The sequence below is a fragment of the Bubalus bubalis genome, chromosome 5 (assembly GCF_019923935.1).
Source record: "Bubalus bubalis isolate 160015118507 breed Murrah chromosome 5, NDDB_SH_1, whole genome shotgun sequence".
NCBI lineage: Eukaryota > Metazoa > Chordata > Mammalia > Artiodactyla > Bovidae > Bubalus > Bubalus bubalis.
Genome location: NC_059161.1, coordinates 31772711 through 31792545, shown reverse-complemented (window position 1 = coordinate 31792545; position 19835 = coordinate 31772711). Strand labels below are relative to the sequence as shown.

General features: G+C 55.7%; 2 protein-coding genes across 9 annotated transcripts in view; one reads left to right on the top strand and one right to left on the bottom strand.

Annotated features, from left to right (window-relative positions):
• Positions 1–1832: 1832 nt before the first annotated feature.
• Positions 1833–16413, bottom strand: DFFB (DNA fragmentation factor subunit beta). Of its 2 annotated transcripts, XM_006053810.3 has the most exons (8): positions 16145–16413; positions 14147–14273; positions 11119–11307; positions 10268–10347; positions 8938–9108; positions 7547–7647; positions 4768–4891; positions 2969–3107 (listed from the first exon to the last, which is right to left on the bottom strand). In XM_006053810.3, the coding sequence occupies exons 1-7, from the start codon at positions 16265–16267 to the stop codon at positions 4813–4815; spliced, it is 870 nt and encodes a 289-aa protein (XP_006053872.2). In that variant the 5' UTR covers positions 16268–16413; the 3' UTR covers positions 2969–3107; positions 4768–4812. The 2 variants fall into 2 exon arrangements, with proteins under 2 accessions (XP_006053871.2, XP_006053872.2); XM_006053809.3 differs by lacking the exon at positions 4768–4891 and having other exon boundaries at positions 1833–3107; positions 16145–16412.
• A 119-nt stretch (positions 16414–16532) lies between these two features.
• Positions 16533–19835, top strand: part of CEP104 (centrosomal protein 104) — a 40352-nt gene continuing 37049 nt past the window's right edge. For 4 of the 7 annotated variants that reach the window (XM_044942905.1, XM_044942904.1, XM_044942901.1 and 1 more), the window contains exon 1: positions 16533–16752. The gene's annotated coding sequence lies outside the window, so the exon portion shown is untranslated. Of the gene's footprint in view, positions 16753–16934; positions 17091–19835 lie in introns of those variants that run through there. The other 3 variants (XM_044942902.1, XM_044942900.1, XM_044942906.1) reach the window with 2 other exon arrangements.

The following is a 19835-nucleotide window of genomic DNA, read 5'->3' as shown; positions in this document are numbered from 1 at the left end:
GGCTCTGGAGAGGGACGGGGCCCTGCTTGTCTGCCACCACCTCCTGTCACCGGCTGCTGGCAGAGGACACCAAGGCCAGGGACAAGGAGGGCGTCCAGGAGGAAGCCTGTCCTGAGTGACTGGCACAGGAGGGGAGCGGCCTGCAGTCCCAGAGGCCGAGCTAGGTTTTCCTGAGCGAGTAGCCATCTCGCTGTTTCTGGGCTGGTAGACACTTGTGGCTCAGTCATGATGGCCGCTAGACCCCATCCCCCTCGGACGTCCTGTGAGCCACGTTTGGGAGCAGAATGGAGTTAAAGCGCCCAGCGAGGCCCCACGCTGTCCCCGACAGTCCCCAGTGCCGCCCTGAGGTGCCTGTCACTGCAGTCACTCTGCCTCCACGTGACCACTGTGCCATCGGCAGCCGTGACGGCCCCTGCTCTGAATCGTTCTGTGGTTTACTGACGACACGCTGCTTTAATGATGGGACGATGCTGCTTGTGAGGCACTTTGGAAGCAGCCAGGGAGAGTAGTTTACAGCGATTCTGCAAGAATGACTGCTGTGACCGCAGCGCCGGGGTGCCTGGGCCAAGCAGCCGGCTTCCGGTTTCAGGGCTTTATGTTTCACCCACGCCGGCTCCCAGGACAAGCGTCACCCCTGCAGGAACTGTGCCTCCTCGTGTTCCCACCAAAATGCAAGATGTCACCTTTAGTCTTGGAAGCCCAAGGTCTGGCAGCTCGCGGGCCTCAGGGAACATGGAGAGGGTCCTCCCCAGCCCCCCAGGCTGCCCTGTCAGCCCCGGGCAGCTTCTTACACGTTCTGAGCCTTTCTATCGCTAACCCACGATAGATGGTACGGTAGGTCGTGCCGCCCACCCCCCAGCACCAGCTGTCACCCCTAAGTCACAGCTGTGGTCTCTTATGGCGACTGGAGGGTCACGCTGAGCACAGGGAATGCCCTGTGGACTCTGCTGGGTGTTGGAGGTGGCAGGTGGCAAGTCTGTGTCTGTGGCCAGTCTTTGTCACCAGAAGAAGACTCCAGGTGTCCCTGTAAAGAGGGGCTGGGGCCAGTGCAACACACCTGGGGATCCTGTTCTGTACTCACACGTCCAGACAGCACAGAGAAGACACCCCAACAGGCCAGCCCAGGGTGACAAGCAAAACAGGAGGAACACGGATCAGGCCCGGGATGAATTAAAGTTTCAAAAAGCACATTACAGGGCATGTTAAATTGCTCTAATTGTGAGTAATCTGAGGGTGCATCCTGCCCAGGGTGTCTGGGGTGGGTAGAATAAGGAGGTGGGTCCTGAGGAAGCTCTGTGGAGCTGCTTTCCAGAAACGTCAGGAAGAGGCTGGAATGGGTGCACCCCCGCAGCGCAGGGTGTTGGGGAGTTGCAGGGGGCAGTCAGTGGAGCTGGCGGGACCAGGGCCCCTGGGTGTGGTAGGGACTCCACTGCACAGATAAGACCGCCGCGCTCAGGGGCATTCGGCCCCTCCCACGTCCCCACTTCCCATCAGACCAGGTCGACACCATGAGTTGACAGAGCACTTCTCAAATCCCACAGAGGACTGGCACTTTGTAAAGAGTGTGGAAGGACTTCCCAGGTGGCCCATTGAGACTCTCGAGTTCCCAATGCAGGGGGCCCAGGTTCCAGCCCTGGTCAGGGAACTAGATCACACATGCCGCAACTAAGACCCGGGGCAGCCAAATAAATACGTTTTTAAAGTTCTTTAAAAATAATAATAAAAAAAATTAAGTGTGTGTATGTTTCGGTGACATAGATTTGGGTCAGTGTTTTAAGTCATTGACCCCTTATTTTTCTCATTTTCGTCATTCTCAATGAGGGCAAACTTTTTTGACATGTTTATTTTTTAAAAATCTTTATTGCTTTTGTGATTATACAATAAGTATAAAAATTTAAGTATTATAAAATGTGATTTCAAAAAGTAAATTTTTAAAAATTATGAAATGATCATTTTAAAATCTTCAAGTATCATAAAATGCATGGTTTAGAAAATTGGTCCTTTGTGATTCAATCACACTCCATTCCACCCCCCAGGATTCCTGCTGTTCACATGCTTTGTGTCCCTTTGTGACAGTCTCTGCATGACCAGCACATGCTTGTGATACACACTCGTCACACTGGACACGGCCAAGCCACCTTCCTCGCCTGTACGCTTAACAGCCAGCTTCCCACATCTCACAAAACACCTGAAACTGCTACAGTGTTTTGTATGAGGTAGATGTGTAGGGTTGAATCATGAAATTAATCTGACCATTTCTGACCCATAAAAACAGCAATTTCCTATGGTTCAGCATCATGCCACAATCAGCTCTCTGGACATTTGGAGGGTTTCCCACTGTTTGCTGTTGGAAACAGAACAGCAGTGAATATCCTTGTATTTTACTCAAAAAGAGTCACAACTCTCAACCATTCAGCAGAGGCCTGAGGAGGGGGCGCTGCATTGCCTGGGGAGTGGAGGCCCATGGAGCTGAAGTTCCCTGAAGCCCACCCAAGTGGCCACGCAAGGGGGGAATCTACCTGATGGGGGACACTGCACTCACACGGGTGAAGCCTCAGGGCCTCCACTCCTGACCCCGGGCATCCTGGGAACCCCAAGACTTGTCCTTTGGCAGCTGAGCTCACGGAGGTCAGAAAACAGCTTCAGAAATGTGCTCCAACCAGAGTCTGTAGGACGATGTTTTCAAGTTTTTTCCAAGAATATTGGAGTGGCCAAAAAAACCAAGCACCTGAGACATCACTGGTGGTCCAGGGTGGACTCTGCACTTCCGATGCAGGGAGCATGGGTTCAACCCCTCTTCAGGGGGCTAAAGGTCCCCCACGCTGCGTGAAGTAGCACCTGTTGGAAGGATGCACGTGCTCCCGGGGCTGCGTCACGGGCGCTGGTGGGCAGGCCGCTTCCTCCGCGGTGCTGCTGGGGTGCAGTAGACCCTGCTGGGGTCGCAGTGGAGTTTGTGGGTGGTCTTCTTGTGGCAGGCAATGTGGACTAACTTGAGGTTCTCCAAGGTGAAGAGCAGGCGGTAGAAGTACTCCCAGTCCACCTCTCTCCCTTCCGCGTCGTGGACGGCCGCGGCCAGCGCGGGCACGACCGCACGCTTCTTTTCTATTCTGTAAAGCAAGGTTAGGGACATCATCTTCTGTCGTCACAATGCTCCCGCCACCTGCCCCCGTTTAGTTAGCGCCTCATCTACTGAGCGACTTCACTTTCACTTTTCACTTTGACGCATTGGAGAAGGAAATGGCAACCCACTCCAGTGTTCTTGCCTGGAGAATCCCAGGGACGGCGGAGCCTGGTGGGCTGCCATCTATGGGGTTGCACAGAATTGGACATGACTGAAGCGACTTAGCAGCAGCAGCATCTTCTGCTAAACCACAGAGATGGGTGGACAAGGTGTCTACTCGGCTGAGCCATCAAGATTTGGCTGCTTCCAGGAGAAACCAGAGAGGGTGAAACTCTTCAGAGGAGCCGCCCTCAGACCATCCCAGCCGGAGAGGGGTGGGCGCTGGGAAAGGGCTCACCCAGCAGCCACCAATGCACTGGAGACACCCCTTCCCAGACTGACAGGGGCACCATCGCCGTACATGGCCCCTGCCCACCAGGCCAGCCACCCAGCCATCTCACGTTGTAAAAAGTACATGGTATGTAGTTAAAATACTGAGAAGTATACTGGGAAAAATGAGAGTCAAGCATAGTCCCATCACACGAACAACAACATTCTACTTCCTTGGCTCATACTTTATCTATGTGCAAATTCACTAAAAAATTACAGGATGATATATGAACATTTTTTAAATAGAACCTTACAAACAAAGCTACAGTCACCTCCAACTATAGCCTTTAATCTCACTTCCCAGAGACAATCCCCGTTAAGGGTCTGACATCTGCCTTTCCAGACCTCATCCTATAATCTTATCTGCAGACACGTGTGTCCATTTAAAACAACCATGACATCGCTTTATGTGACCCGATTTCACGTATAAACAACAGTTCAAAAGACCTCACGGCACCCAGTGGAGAAGCTTGTACACTGATGAGATGGGACCAGAAACAGCAAAGCTGGGGGCTAGGGGCCACTAAACTGGCACAGAGGGCCCTGTCCCCATGCCAAAGAAATGCTGAGCACCAAGGAGTAAGTATCTGGGAATAAAAGAAGGAAGGTGGCTCCCTCTGCAGACACAGAAACCGTGGCTGGACCACAGGACTGTGCTGCACTCCACAGCCCACCAGGGTTCCAGTCCTGGTGGGGTCCCAGAGGCCCCGAAAGCCAGGAGGGGTGGGGCTGAGACCCCCGCCCTACCATTAGAGGAGGAAGAGAGAAGCTGCCAAGGGTCCGGGTCTTCCGGAAGAGGAAGGAAAAGCCTCTGTGTGAATTACCAACCCCCTCAATGGTCTGTGGGTCGGCCTGGCCCACTCTCAGGGCTGTGCTCTGCTGGTGGGCTGGCTGGGGGCTGGCCCTTCTTCCCACAGGGTCTTTCATCCTCCCTGCAGGTTGGGTTGGGCTTCCTTGAGTGATGATGATGGCATTCAAAGAGGACGTACCCATGTGTGAGCCTGCACCAGGCCTCCCCGGCTCCCTGTCTGCTGGAGCAGGTGGCCAAGTAGATGCAACGTGGGGGTGGGAAGGAGGCTCGAGGTAAGAACACCCGCAATTGCTGTGCCCAGGGCGCCATCAGCACCCTGTGAACCTCCAGTCATGTGGAAAACCAGGCCCCTCAGCCCACCTCTCACGCAGACACACATCCAACTTCCACACATCCAACCACATACGGCTGCAGGTGGTATGGAAGCCGCCAGCAAGGAATCAACACGCAGTTATCCGACAGCCTCTGACTGAGCCTCACCACACGGGTAAAGGATGGCAGCTGTCAGCTCAGCTGGGACCGTCTCAAGCCTGTGGGAATAAAAGCAATAACATGGCCAGTGGGACAGCCCTCAGACCAAAGGACATGTCAAGGTTGACAGGATGGGCCGGGAGCAGCAGATCAGGTTAAATCCAGCCACGCACATCTGAGGCCACGTGGATCTGAGTCCATAAACACTCACACCGCCACCATGCAGGCTTGGAGGAGTCATGAGTGACTGCGGCAGTGAACAGGCGCCAGGAGAGGCAGCCAGGAATCCGGCAGCAACTGAAGACACACGCTTACCTCTACACCTGGCTCAGACGGCAAAGAATCCGCCTGCAATGCAGGAGACGCGGGTTCAATCCCTGGGTCAGGAAGATCCCCTAGAGGAGGAAAACAGCTACCCACTCCAGTATTCTTGCCTGGAGAATCCCACAGACAGAGGACAGAGGAGCCTGGTGGGCTAGTGGAGCCTGGTGGGCTACACACAGTCCACAGGGTTGCAAAGAGTCAGATACAACTGAGCATCTAACACTAACACCAAACAGTTCACAGAGCAGCCATAAAATTGCGACGGAAATGACAAGAGTCCTTAGACCCAAATAACAATACAGTTACCCAACTCACAGGAAGTGGCTAAAGTGGACTCCGACCTGAAATGTGTATGTTAGAGGACAAGAGAGATGCAAAGTAACTGATAAGCAAGAAAAACACCTCCAAAATAGAAAGAACAAATGAAAAATAAAAGCCAAATGAATGAAGTTAAAGAAGAGGCCGAGGACAGCTCTGAAGGGAGGGAGGGAAGTTCTGGTTTCAGAAGGAAGACCTGTCACAACACAGGGCCCTGGGGGGTGCCCTTGGGGGACCAGCCCCATGCTCCCGGGGCTCCTGCTTCGGGAGCGGGCCTCTGGGCCCAGAAGCCCTGCCCACCTGAAGCCCACCTGGACCCCTGCCCCGCCACCCAGCCATCACTCCCAGGACAGGCTGCAACCTGGTGCATGCACCCTCGTGGTGTGAGGGGGCCTGAGGGTGGGGAAGGAGGGCAGACTCTGGAAGCCAGCCACTGCAGCCCCATCCCAGAGCCCTGAAAAGGCCACCAGCTGGGACAAGGAACCCGGCCTGGGCTGCAGTGACACCGTCCAGGAGGGCGGACGACATATGCTGCACTGAGAGTCAGTTACTCCTCTGCGTTTCACTATTTAAACACATGGCTCGTGGCTTCAGCCCCACCAGTTGGGGTGGGCCTGTGGCCATATCTCAGGAAAAGAAGCCAATGTTTTCAGACCCTGGCTGCCTCCTGGTCAAAACCACATTTTAAATTAAAAGCCAGTATGTGTATCTACGGAGAAGGCAATGGCACCCCACTCCAGTACTCTTGCCTGGAAAATCCCATGGATGGAGGAGCCTGGTAGGCTGCAGTCCATGGGGTCGCTAAGAGTTGGACACGACTGAGCGACTTCACTTTCACTTTTCACTTTCATGCATTGGAGAAGGAAATGGCAACCCACTCCAGTGTTCTTGCCTGGAGAATCCCAGGGACGGGGGAGCCTGGTGGGCTGCCGTCTATGGGATCGCACAGAGTAGGACACGACTGAAGCGACTTAGCAGCAGCAGCAGCAGCAATGTGTATCTATGTGGATGTACATACATTTAGATAAAGAGCGGAAATGTAACCAACGTGTTTCAGGAGACGTGACCCTGGCTCCAGTGTACAAGCCCAAAACGTAAAAACATACCCTCAAAGAATGAGTGTCCAGGATGTAGAAAGAATTCCCACAAATTAATTAGGAGACCAAAGCCAGACAGAAAACGAGCAGAGGCGGCAACAGCCACTTCACAGAACACGAATGGCCGACAAACTCACGGACTGCCCACCTTCCTAGTAACCAGGCAAACGACCTGCAGCCAGAGAAGCTGCTCCCCACCCAGCAGGCGGGGAGCATGCAGAAGGTCCGACACCAAGGGGGACAGGGCCGGGGCCTGAGGATTCTCCACCCTGCAGAGCAACCCAAGACTCGTGGGGGCAGACGGGGACACTAGGAGCCAGTGCCCCACGCAGACGAGAACCCGAGGATGTCTTTATGAGGGGGCTCTGCCTGCAGGTTCCTCCGTATCTGTGCCTTCTTCGTATCCGTGGATTCAGCCAATGCGGATGGAGAACTGTAGCATTTCCTACTGAAAAACCTTGTGTGTAAGTGGACCCGCGTGGTTCAAACCCCATGTTGTTCAAGAGTCAACAAGAAAAGCGTCTCGGTTAAAATAGTAAAACTTTCCATTTCTTTTTTTGAATGAGCTGACATACACATAAAAGCGATCCTGCCACCCAAGACACACTCACACTGGCTAAAGCGGGAAACGCCCTGCACATCACCGCCCAGTCCCCCCATCCCCCGCCCTGGGACAGGCAGGAATCCCACTGGTGCCAAACTGACCGGGCCCTCGGCTGCCGACCACCAGCTTGGCCCACTGGTGGGATCTGGGGGTGACCGAGGGGGTACGGAGGGTTGCACTGGTATGGATGGGGACCTGAGCCACCACACTGAGTGACACCACCACACAGGTGACAATGGACATCCGTGGGTCTGTGATCCACGAGCTGAGTGTGTGGAACACCAGGCGGCCATCAGCCCTGGAGGCCAGGCAGGCCCAGGCCAGCAGGCGCGCTGCAGTCTGTGCCCACACCCCCCACACCGCGCACTCACATGTGGTCCAGGTTCCAGGTGCTGAAGAGGACACGGCTCTCCCGGTTACTGTAGGGGTTGATGGAGTGTCTGGAGGTACAGTCATCCACGTCAAAAGGACCCTGGATGGAAGAGAAGAGGTGACGGCCCTGAGGCCAAAGAGCCGCTCCCCCAAGTCGGGGGCGCCCCAGTCGGGGGTCAGGCCCTGTACGTGGTCTGTGCTCAGGAGGCAGACACTCTGTCCTGGCAAGGCACCCCACTCCCTGGTGACCCCAGTAATGCACTGCATCTGCAGAGGGGACCAGTTAACCCGTCAGCCGCCAGGAATGCCAGGCTCCCTACCATGTACCTCCTGTGCCCCCAGCCCTCCCCACACTGCTCCATCACACGGCTGCTCCGTTTCTGCCTCCTCCACGGCATCCCAGCATTTCCCTGTTACCTGCACAGGCTGGGCCACGCAGACACACTAAAGTGTCACCTCCTCCTGAAGCCCCAGCTGCACCCCATCCAGAGACCCCGCCGGCACCCTGAGGGCCCCCACAGCCTCTCTGCAAGAAACCCACCACCCAACTCGCTCACAGGCCTTCAACCCAGAGCCTGCCCAGGCTGGGGTGGAGGTGCTGGGGTGGAGGTGCTGGGGTGGAAGTATATGTGTCCTCTGCCACACATACCGCCGGGCTCAGGTCACACTGCCCAGAAGGGAGTGGTCAGGTGAGAGTGACGTGAAGCCAGGTGGGAAGGAGCAGTGTCTGGGTGCTTGGGACATCACCCTTGGAAGGGGCTGCCTGAGGGGCGACAGAGGCACGGGGGGCTATGGGGGGGAGACTGGCCCCCTGCCAGTGGCAGGGAGGGGCTTTCACTGGAAGTGCTGCATGCAGCTCACTTCCACCCACAGCTGGCCTGCGAACAGCTGCACGCAGCAAGCAGTGCCCCTGCGCTGTCCCCACGGCCCAGAACACTGCTGCCAGCCGACACTGCCCCTCCAGGGCACCAAGCTCTACAAGTGCCGAGATGTCACGTCCGGCCACGACCCTGAATCCGGGCGGGCTCTCTCATCCGGGCTTTCCCACAGGGCAGACCACGCATCAGCCACCACCCAAACAAACACTTCCCTCCTCTGAGGTCAGGACAAGGTCTCTGCTCACAAGCAGTCGTGTCCTGACCCATCCCTGCACAGGCATCGCAGAAATTCATCAGGAAGGCAGGTTCTCAGGCCCTGTGGAGCTGCTGAACAAAAACCCTGGGAGGGACCCAGCCATCCTCACAAGCCCTCCAGGGGTTCCAACGCCACTGAAGTCTGGGAACCACCAGTGGGGCTGACCATTCCCTCACCCTGTGCAAGCTGGCACCTGAGGGCTGCCCCAGCTCACCAGGCCTCGGCCAGGGTGGCCCAGGAGACACTCGTGGCTCACCTGGCAGGAGAACCAGCCCTCGGGGGTGCAGAGCCGGTGGCCAGCCTTTGCCCCTCGGTCGAAGTAGCTGCTGTTGTACTGGGCAGCCTGGAGCTTCTGCTGCATGGAGCCCACGAGCCGCAGGTACTCCTCACGAGACTTTGCGCCCACCAGGGAGGCGCCAGAGGTCACCTGGAGAGGCAGGGGCATCCCTGAGCACTGGCCACACACCCTAAAACCCACTGCTGCCTGGTTCCCAGTCCACTGAATGCCATGGCCCTCAGAGACCCTGCCCCCTGGGGTCCCAGCAGGGCCCCGAGATTGGGGGCATCTGAACTCTGCCCCCTGAAGTCCCAGCAAGGCCCTGAGGTTGGGGGTTCTGGATCCTGCCCCCGGGGTCCCAGCAGGGCCCTGAGGTTGGGGGGGCCCTGAACTCTGCCCCCTGAAGTTCCAGCAAGGCCCTGAGGTTGGGGGTTCTGGATCCTGCCCCCTGGAGTCCCAGCAGGGCCCTGAGGTTGGGGGTCAGAGCTCACACCCACCATAACTGTCTGACTCTGGAAAGTTCCTCTGGGCCCATGAGACGGAGCTTTGGTCACAATCAGATAAGCTCAAGCTCCAGGCACACTGGCTGCTCCGTCTCCCGAGTGCTACCCGGTGCTTTGTGGCAAGAAACCGGAGAAAAAGAGTGCAGGTGAGAAGCGACCACCACATCACTACCCACTGGAGTGCAGGTGAGGACTCGCACCGATGGGCCCACACTGAGCACCGGGCAGAAGCAAGGGGACCACCTGGCCCAGTGGGAATGACAGCAGGAAGCAGACGGCTCATCACAGAATGGGGCTAGCACCCAGAGGGGCCTGCGGATGATGCCCTGGATCACCCATCAGCCAGCGTGGGAAGAGCACTTCACCAGCAGAAGGAGCCTGAGGGTGGCTACGGTCAGCAGGGATGGAAGCAGGGACGAGGGGGAGCTGGGTCAGGCCCCAGGGCCTCAGATACCCCAGCCCTGAGGTTTCCTTTGTGCTCTCCACAGAGCACGTGTGGGCAGTTCTGCACCACGAATGATAAACTCTAGTCCAGGACACACAGCCAGGAGCAAGGTCAAGGTGTAGGGGTAGCAGGTGGCCTGCAAAGAATGGAACATGACACCTCCTGGCTGACATCCGACCACGAGGTATAGGAGCAATGGCAAGGGGCTCCCGGGGCAAGCAACTAACTCATTGCTGGCTCATGTTCACCTGCACCCACACCCGCGCCAGCCCTCACTCCTCTGACATCCACGCAGATCCTGGGAGCCAAGTCCCAGAGGCAGAACCGGCTTCCTAAACCTGCCCAGCACACCAGGACCTACTTCTCTCAGGTAGCTCCGGATCCGGCTCTCGCAGCTGTATCTCAGATAGCCAGACTTGCTCCTAAACCGGGACTCCAAGCCTGCCGGAAGGAGAGACAAGACGCCTGGAGCCTGGGGCTGTGATCTCCTGGGAGGGGCGGACAGGAGGGCTCTTGACTCGGCTCCATCTAGAAACGTTCTGATGGGAACCTGCTCCTTCTGCAAAGGAAGTCATCTCTGGTCCACCAGCACAGAGCACCTCAAATGCCACCGGGGAGCCGCTTTCCCAAGGGGGCTGCTCCACCTGGCTCAGAAGACCAGTCCAAAAGGTGAGATAGGACCAGGTGACTGGATAAAAAAGATATGATCCACCCATGAGATGAAATATCATTCAGCCTTAAAGAGGAAGGGAATCCTGACACCTGTCTCCACACGATGAACCACGAGGAGGTTATGCTGAGTGAAGAAGGAAGATGCATGAGCTCATTCATACAAGGTCCCTGAGGAGTCATATTCCAGGGACAGGAAGATGGGGGACCAGGGGCAGAGGAGAGATGGGGAGTGATGCCCATTGGAGACAGAGCCTCAGTTTGGAATGAAAACCTCTGAGAACAGGTGGCAGGGCTGCTGCACAACACTGGGAATATATTCAATACCAACGAAGAACTAAGTGCCCAAAAATGGTGAAGATGGTGAACTTTACTTCATCACGATTGAAAAATAAAACCGCCAACCCCAGGGCTGCCTGGACCCTGGCCCTGTGCTTGGGAAACCCTTGGATCTGGGAACTGACGGAGACCCCGGGTCTCAGAGAGTCAGTCCCAGGGAAGCCCTCCACACCCGCTCCCTCCAGGCCAGAATCCATGAGGTACCTTCAAACCACAGCGGGTCCTCGGCCCTGGTCTCGGCCGCGATGTTCTCACTGACGGTGCCCAGCAGGTCGGCCAGCAGCTTCTGCCGCAGTGGGGCCCGCTCGTCCGAGAGCAGCTGCCGGGCGGCCTGGATGACACCCGCATGCGGCTCCTGGAACACGCTCAGGAAGCGACTGATGTCACTCACGACTGCCACCGAAGGGGACAAACAGAGAGGCCACCAGGCCTTGGAGCATGGCCTCTGGGAAATCGCCTCCTTCCCCTGCCCCGACAGCCACCAGCCCAGTGCTCCAGGCCTGGGGCCTGGCACCCCACACTTAAAGTGGCAGTGGGAAGGACAGAAGGGGAGGACACAGGAAATGAAACACACCAAAGGGAGTTGCTGCCCTTCCGCCTCGGCCTTCCCTCCTCCAAGTGAAACCACCTGGTCTTGGGCCCTCATTCGAGGCCTCAGGCTCCAGCTCATCCCTTCACTATTCAGCTGACTCCCCACCTTTCCACACGCACCCGAAAGCAGCCAGCCCTCCAGGTAAGCGTGAGACACTAAGGGCTTCTTCATCCTATAAGCAGAAGTCCAGACCCACACGAGGAACAGGCCCCACAGCGGCTTGGGTCATTTCAGGGACCTGGGGCTGCTCCGAGTTCAAATATCAGTGTGATCCACCCTCCACAGGCTAAGCAAGAAAAGCCACGTGATCATAGCAACTGGTGCAGAAAGACAGAGAAAATCTTCAAGACCTAGAGCTTGTCGAAAAAGTCTCAGACTGAACCACAAAAGTATATGTACAGAAACATAAAGGGGCTTCCCTGATGGCTCAGTGATAAAAAATCAACCTGCAATACAGCAGATGCAGGTTCAATCCCTGGGTTGGGAAGATTCCCTGAAGAAGGAAATGGCAACACACTCCAGTATGCTTGCCTGGAAAAGTCCATGGACAGAGGAGCCTGGTGGGCTATATAGAGCTGGACATGCCTTAGCGATTAAAATAAGAACAAAGAAAGATAAAAAGGGACAAGTAGGACTTCATCAAAAGTAAAAATGTCTACTCCATGTTTAAGACCTGGTTAAGAAAACAAAAACATGAGCTGCAGAGAAACTATCTGCCAACCACACATCTGACAAAGACTCACGTCCAGAATGGACCAGAGGAACTCGCAAGACTCAAGCAGGAAAAATATCTAACTACACAGCGGACAAAAGATGCTTCACAAGAAGGTTTACAGATGGTAAATCTACCCAGGAGAAGATGGCCAACACCATCAGCTGGGAGGAACATGTGAATCCAGACACCACCACACGCCTGCCGGAGTGGCTAAAGCAGAAACAGCAACAAGGCCTGGTGAGGCCACAGGCGCCTGCTCCTGTCCTTGCTGCGGAAATAAGCCAGAACCGCAGCTCTGGAAAGCAGCGTGGGGCTCCTTCCTTTTCCTGGTAACATTGTTCAGATTTAATTCTCTAGAAGGATAAGGCCCGACAGAGGAAGGATGCTCGCCACACCACACATGTCACCCTCACTGCTACAGCAGAGTCCCAACCGAGGGCCGAGGCCACATCCACATTCCTGTCGGGCCTCTCTCTCTCCCCACCCTTTCAGCAGAGAGGGCAGGACAATCTCAGTCCTCGGAGCTCCACTGCCTTCCCACAGCACCTGAATCGGAAGCCCCTTTCTACAGGGGCCAGACAACCCTCCTGGGGGACATGCACATGCCTGGCCAGTGGCTTACGGCTCCATGGTAGCACTTGTCACCCAGCAAAGACTCCACTAAAGACCCACCTCCAAGGGCACTGGCTCCAATAAGGCAGCGCCAACAGGAACCTGAGGATGGATGGGTGTCCACAAACCCGACAGAGATCAGACACTGAGCGTAGAGTCAGTCACCTGCCCGTCCCTTAGAAAACAGATTAAGGAAATGTTTACTGACTGAGACACAGGGGGTCGTTCAGACTTCTACATAAGTCAACTTGAATTTGATGCTGTCTAGAACAGCCTGTCTGTGGTAGATCGTACATATGGTGTGCATCTGCCTTAATTATTAAAGAAAAGGATGCACTGACCAGAAGTAAAGCAAGTCCATGTTAAAAGTAAAGATTGGGGAATTCCCTAAAGATCCCGTGGTTAGGACTCTGAACTCTCACTGCCAAGGACCGTGGTTCAATCCCTGGTTGGGAAACTAAGATCCCACAAGCTGTGCAATGCAGCAAAATAAGTAAATAAAGTTTAAATGCCCCTGTTCCTGGGACGCCAGTGATGGTTACTTCTTCGATGGTCAAGATTCTGCCAGTGCCAAGGCCATGCTGATGCTCTGTGCACATGCTGATCTGCTGTTTCTGAACCCTTAAGAGAATGCATCCTGACTTGTTTAACAGTCTTTGTACTGAAGACACAAAACTGTGCTGAAAACCCTGCTTCTCCAGAGCAGATACTCGGAGTGATCTTAGAGACTGTCTTCTGGGCTACATTTTTCAGTTTGGCTCAAATAAAACTTTTCTATTCTTATTATCAACTGTTTATTGACTATTTTGGTCAACAAAGCCCAGTAAACAGGACAACCTTGCTCTCTGGCTCTGCTTCTCCTATAAAACTGGGTAGCCTCCGAACCCCAAAGCCCACTCTCTGCCCTTAGGAGTTATTGCTGCTGCTGCTAAGTCACTTCAGCCGTGTCTGATTCTGTGCGACCCTGTAGATGGCAGCCCACCAGGCTCCCCTGTCCCTGGGATTCTCCAGGCAAGAACACTGGAGTGGGTTGTCATTTCCTTCTCCAATACTAGGACACCTCAAATGAACATAAATAAAACTAAAGGAATTTCCTAAAGAGACACATACAACAACCAACTGGACAGGTGGGCTCCTGGCCAAGAGGATGGACAACTCAGCCATCTGAGTAAGCTCTGCCTCCAGGGGCTTCTTCCTTTAGGGTCCAGAGCACGGGGACCCTCCCTCCCAAGGCTGGCATCCCCTAGCAGAGCCTCTGCACCTCCACAACCACACCCACTTCCCCATCAGTCTCCAAGATCCCCAACACTTACAGCCCTGCCAGGTCTGGCCGGCAGTGAGAAGCACAAGCTCTGAGTTGTCGGGGGCACTCCGGAAGTAATCTCCAGTCAATTCCGTGCCATCTTCATAGAGACACAGGCGGGAACCAGGGATGGGGAGCTGGGGAGAAGAAGGAGGTGAGATCGGGGTGGGATGCTCACTTCCTGGGTCTCAGGGGGGCCCAATCTTGGGGTGGCCAACTGAAGTCTTCCCATCTGCAGCCCTCACAGAGAACAAGAAGGAACCATGTTGTAAAGAATCCTGCCAGAGATGCAGTCTGCACGTATGGAGAACGTCCATCAAGGGCCCCTACTGTAGGTCATTCTAAGACTTGGAAAGTCACAGAGATGAATATACACTGGTGACCACTTTGCAGGATTCACCACTCAGACCCTTTCAAACAGAGCTCCCCTAAGGCACTTTAAAATTCAAGCCCGTTTCCAAAAATGACGCTTGACTGCACTAAGCCTGTAAATACATCCCCATCAATGAGGCACAAGGCCTGACAGGTGTCAGCACGCAATACCTACGGCTCAAGTCTCTCCCTGGCACTGATTAATTAAGGAGAACCTTACTGAACAGGACTCACTGCCTCTGCCTACAGAAGTGTGACCAGCTCACGGGACTGTGAACCTGCTGAGGTTTACTCCTTTGCCATGCCACATGGATCCATTTCATAAGTTTTTACACCCAATTCCCTCCCTCCCCCCGTGCCATGCAAGTACGCACTCACCCAGCACTGGTCTAGGCCCAGCGGAGGAAGTTAAGACAACGAGGGTAGGAAGGATGGCTGAAATCCCTAGAACAGTAGTACCTAAGGACCATGAGAGGCCTCGGAGCCTGACCCTTCATCTTACACCAGGGAAACCAAGGCAGAGAGCATGTGAGCCATGAGCCAATGGGCACCAGAACGGGGTCCCTGGGCCTCAGGCCAGAGCTATCCCAAGCCTGGCTGTCAGAAGGGAGGAGAGCCATCCCAGTTCTCTCCAAAGTTCCCCTTCTCTGACCTGGCCCAGGAGCCAGACAAGGCACACTGGGGACTTCTCCGCAGCACAGGAAATGAGGATCTCTGCAGCCCAGACGTCTCCCACATCCCTGGTTTGGAAGTACAAAAGCAGTGCCTCTTATTCTCCCCAGATGTCTCCCAAGCGGGTGGGCTCCTGAGTGCAGGGGCAGAGGCTTCACTCACTCAGGCCGTCTGCTGAGACCGGGCACCAGGACCCAGAAGCCTGGAAGAACCCCAATCACAGCCCACCCCCTATCATACACACACCCCTCCCCGCAGTGCCCACACCATCAGAGGCTCGGCTAAGAGGCTTTGGGTGGACCTAGTACTGGGTTGTGGAGAAGGCAATGGCACCCCACTCCAGTACTCTTGCCTGGAAAATTCCATGGACGGAGGAGCCTGGTGGGCTGCAGTCCATGGGGTCGCTACAAGTCGGACACGACTGAGCGACTTCACTTTCACTTTCATGCACTGGAGGAGGAAATGGCAACCCACTCCAGAATTCTTGCCTGGAGAATCCCAGGGACGGGGGAGCCTGGTGGGCTGCCGTCTATGGGGTCGCACAGAGTCAGACACGACTGAAACGACTTAGCAGCAGCAGCAGCAGCAGTACTGGGTTGGGGTTAAACACCGGCCTTTCCTTGGTGGCTACAGCAGATTACTCAGTCCCTCTGTGCATCAATTTCCTCATTTGTGAAATGGGGTGTGAGCACCTAGTTCAGGGCAGGGCACCTGAACGCCACCAAAGCCCATGTAAAGGAGCCCGGACAGAGCCCAGGGTGGGCACGTGGCCATCGGCAGTGGTCAGGCTCAGGCTCTCTGCCCAGAGATGGTGGACAGCGTCCCCTCCCACTGTCAGGACTCGGGGGCCTACTGTGTGGCTTGGGGCAGCCTGAGCTCGGCCAGTCCCGACGCCGCAGGACGATGGGTCAGCACGGTCCCATCCTGCAAGTGGAGGCTCCCACCCCGCGGCCCCACGTGGCACCTGCAAGCGTTGGCACCCCTTCCGCAGCACTTCCTCGCAGCTCCTGCCCGCCACCCCAAACTTCTTCTCGCTATGCAGGGACCGCAGCTTGAACGTCTTGGGCTTCCGGAGCACCGCCGACATCCTCAGAAACTCTGGCCCCGCGGGCGGCACCTGCTCGGCGGATCGCAGTGGTGTCCACTCCAGGTGGTCTCCACTGGGCGAATCAAGGCCGTGCGCCGCCCTCGGAAACTACATTACCCAAAAGGCCAGGAAAGCGGCGGCGCGCCCCCACCTTGTGCGCAGGCGTCGCCGCCGGAAACTTCATTACCCAGAAGGCCAGGAAAGCGGCGGCGCACCCCCACCTTGTGCGCAGGCGCAGCGCGACGGGGGCGGGGTCGCGCACGCGCGGAGGCCCGGGCGGGCCGGCCTGGTTGTCATGAGAGCGGCGGCCGCGGCCCGGGCGATGGGCGCTGGCCGCCGCGGCTGCTCCTGGGCTGCCACCGCTACTGCGGCTCGGGGGTGCAGGCCGGCCCGGGGTGGCGGCGGAGGCGTTGCCTGAGGTCCGCAGAGGGTGCGGCGCTGCCGAGGGCCGGCGGAGATCCTGGGTCTTGCGAGTGTCCTGACAGGTACCCGAGCGGGCCGGGGCGGGACCGACGTGCGGGGTTTGGAGCGGCGGGGCTGGGTCCACACGGGCCTCCGTGGGTGCGGCCCGCGCGCTGCGTCACCGCCCGGGCGGCCCGTGGCGCCTGCGCTCGGTCCCTGCGTTGGGCGGCTGCGCGAGCCCGGCGACCCCGACTCCGTGCGGGCGAGGTGGGAAGGAGTCGGCTCTTGAACCTCGTCTGCTCCGAGGACTCTCTGGGGCACTTGGCGAACCTTGAGGTTGCTGCACCAAAAGCCATTTTACTGTGTACCATTTACCATAAACCGTTTAACTGTGTACTACTTACATTTTCATAAGAAAAAAGTGAGTACAAGTTTCGTCTCCTAAGCCTTGTAGCAAGACATTTGGAAGTTGCTGAATTGTTTCAGTGTAATGTAGCTATCCAATTTCCCTGATGCAGAGTCAAAAGCTGACTCCGCAGGGATGCCGAACCGAAGATGGAGCCGGCGCTCGTTGTGGGGAGAGGACCTCTGTGCACCCGGCCAGCGGGGGCCCGACAGAGTTCCGGTTCTCCCCAAAATGTTAATGGTGAATTTTGTAGTGCCTGATACTAGAGTCCTCAGTGACATCCCAGGTCTCTTACAGAAGACTTGAAGGATTGTGCAGAAAAGATTCCAGGGTACAGGGTGGAAGGAGGTGGCCGAAAAAGAATCCTTCTCAAATACCCAAACCGAGGTAATAACGTTGCCTCTGCCGTTCCTCGGCACTTCTACCTGGCTCCTAGATGCCAGGGCTGTGTTTGGGATTTATTGAAGCCGCGTTGTATAGTGGACACATCCTTTATTCCGATTTAAAGGGCCCCATTTCTGAGTCTTAGCGCCATGACCGAGGGTATTGGTCAGGATCAGAGACTCTGGAACTTGAGCAGCCTTAGGACAAACCCTGCCTGCATGGCCTCATAGCTGATGACCCTGGGCCAGGCCTCTCTGTGCCTCAGATTCATCGTCTCTACATCAGGACTGTCAGAACTGTCATGAGGGTGTAAACAGGTGTATCTGCATGCAGACACACGGTGTGAGGAAGTCGGTCTGTACGCACATAGCAAGATGAATAAATAGCATTTCAGATTTGCAGAATTTCAGGGTACATGGTCACACTCAGGTGAGAATATTGAATAGATAACCTCTTTTGTTCAAGGTGGGATAGACAGTAACAGCACCTTTAAAGGTGCTGAAAGGATGTGGGGAATCCCCAGCACAGGGCTCTCACCCTGAGCTTCAATAAGTTTGGCTGGACTTTAGAATCTACCACATGAAGAGAGGGTTAGAATGGCAGATTGGTTAGAATGGCTGGAGCAGGGTCCCTCAGGCGGGGCAGTGCTCCAGGTCGAGAGGCCTGGCTACTGTCTTCTAGAGAAGACAGTGGATCCCTAAGAGGGGATGTATTCAGTCATCCCTCCAAAGGTGGGGCCAGTGACACTTGGCACAGAGGGGTGGGGGTTAGAAGTAGATGGGCTGGGGGAGGTATGGAGACCGAGGGGAAAATCAGCCCTGGCTGTGAGCCTGAACCCTAGCGCATGGGAGGAGCTGCAGGCTGGGTCAGACTGGTGCCTGTCTGGCGTGGGAGCTGAAACACAGGCCACGCTCTGCAGTTGCTGTGGATTAAGTCACACACTCGTCCGTTTTCTGTGCCTGCATTTCATCAGTTTCCGAGTTGGTTTGGTGTTCCTCTACTATCCTGTGACATCCTTCAGTGAGCTTTGTATACCAAATGACTAGGATCTTTAATAGTGGTTTCTCTTTCTGTTTTTAATGCGTTTGTTCATATAGTCCAAGAAACCTTAGCAAATGCCGGCCAGCAATTAATTTGTCAACATAGTCCTTTTCAGGGTCTCAATAACAGTCAGAGGAGGATCCAGATCCATCCTGAGCACGTTAAAACAAGCATGTCTTACGTGGGGTGTGCTCGTGCGTTACCGCCTCCTGAAAATCTCAGTTAATAGTGTGTCCCACCCCAGAGAACCTTCTGGAGAAGGCTTTATCCTCTGTGTTTTTGAGGGCTCTTGGTTGCATACTGACCCTTCAGCCAAATCGGCCAACTGCAGAGCATCGACGGCCTTAGTAACTGGGGAGTCAGTGGGAGTCTGTGAGTCCTTTGGGCTTTAAGTCCTGATGCTCACAAGGTGGGGGTCCCTGCTGTCTCAACACTGCTTCCCCATGTCAGCCCCACCCCCTGCCCAGAGCTCCCCGCTACTCTAGCAGCTGCCTTCCTCCCCACCCTCCTCCCAACCCTTACTCCCTACCCCTGATGCTGTGCTGCAGCTCAGCCCCCGCAGCAGAGTCCTGGGACTGAGCAGCTTGGTCCCGTTCTCATGGCTCCATCCCTGAGTCAGTTTCTGAGGAGGACGTGGAAGTCTTGAACTGACCAAGCTGGGAAACATGCCCCACAGGCAGGGGCTGAGGGGTGCAGGGTGTAGGGAGGGCGGAATCATGGAGGGAAATTGGGATTGAGGTGCTGTTTTCAAAGGAGTGGGCAGAGCTGGACGTCATTACAGCCACGCTCAACATGATGGTAGGTAGCTGTGAGCCAAGCCAGGTGTGATTTTTTTTCTCCTGAGAGAAAAAATCATCCAGGCAATACTTACCCATCTCCCCACCGTTGGCCATGCAGCCTGGCCCCAGGAGCACGGTTGTGCACGGAAGGGTCTGTCTGTGGTTCTGCTCTGCCTCTGCTGGTCAGCATTTTCATGTAGCAATGATTATGCTGTTGATTAAACTGCCCCTTTCCCCCTTATCTTTGTATAGCTGTTTAACACACTGGTTTATTAGTTTCCTAACTAATTTGAAAAACTTTGTATTCATATCTTAGCAAAAGACCTTGTTTTTGCCATAACAGAGTAACACAAACCGGATGAATTAAAGCCACAGAAATACGGAGGCTAGAAGTCCAAAATCAAAATGCACGTGTGCAGGGCCACACCCCCCCATGCAGATCCTCCTGGGCCCTCCCAGCTCTGGTGTCCAGGGGGTCCTGGTGCATGTGCAGGGCCACGGCCCCTCTGCAGATCCTCCTGGCCCCTCCCAGCTCTGGTGTCCTGGTGGTCCTGAT

Excerpts from the sequence above, each read along its gene's own strand:
- DFFB (XM_006053809.3), bottom strand. The coding sequence starts at position 16,267 with ATGTCGGCGGTGCTCCGGAAGCCCAAGACGTTCAAGCTGCGGTCCCTG. Across the intron at positions 11,308-14,146 it reads CGGCCAGACCTGGCAGGGCT|TCGTGAGTGACATCAGTCGC; the intron begins GTAAGTGTTGGG and ends CTTCGGTGGCAG. Across the intron at positions 7,648-8,937 it reads AGGGCTGGTTCTCCTGCCAG|GGTCCTTTTGACGTGGATGA; the intron begins GTGAGCCACGAG and ends TCTTCCATCCAG.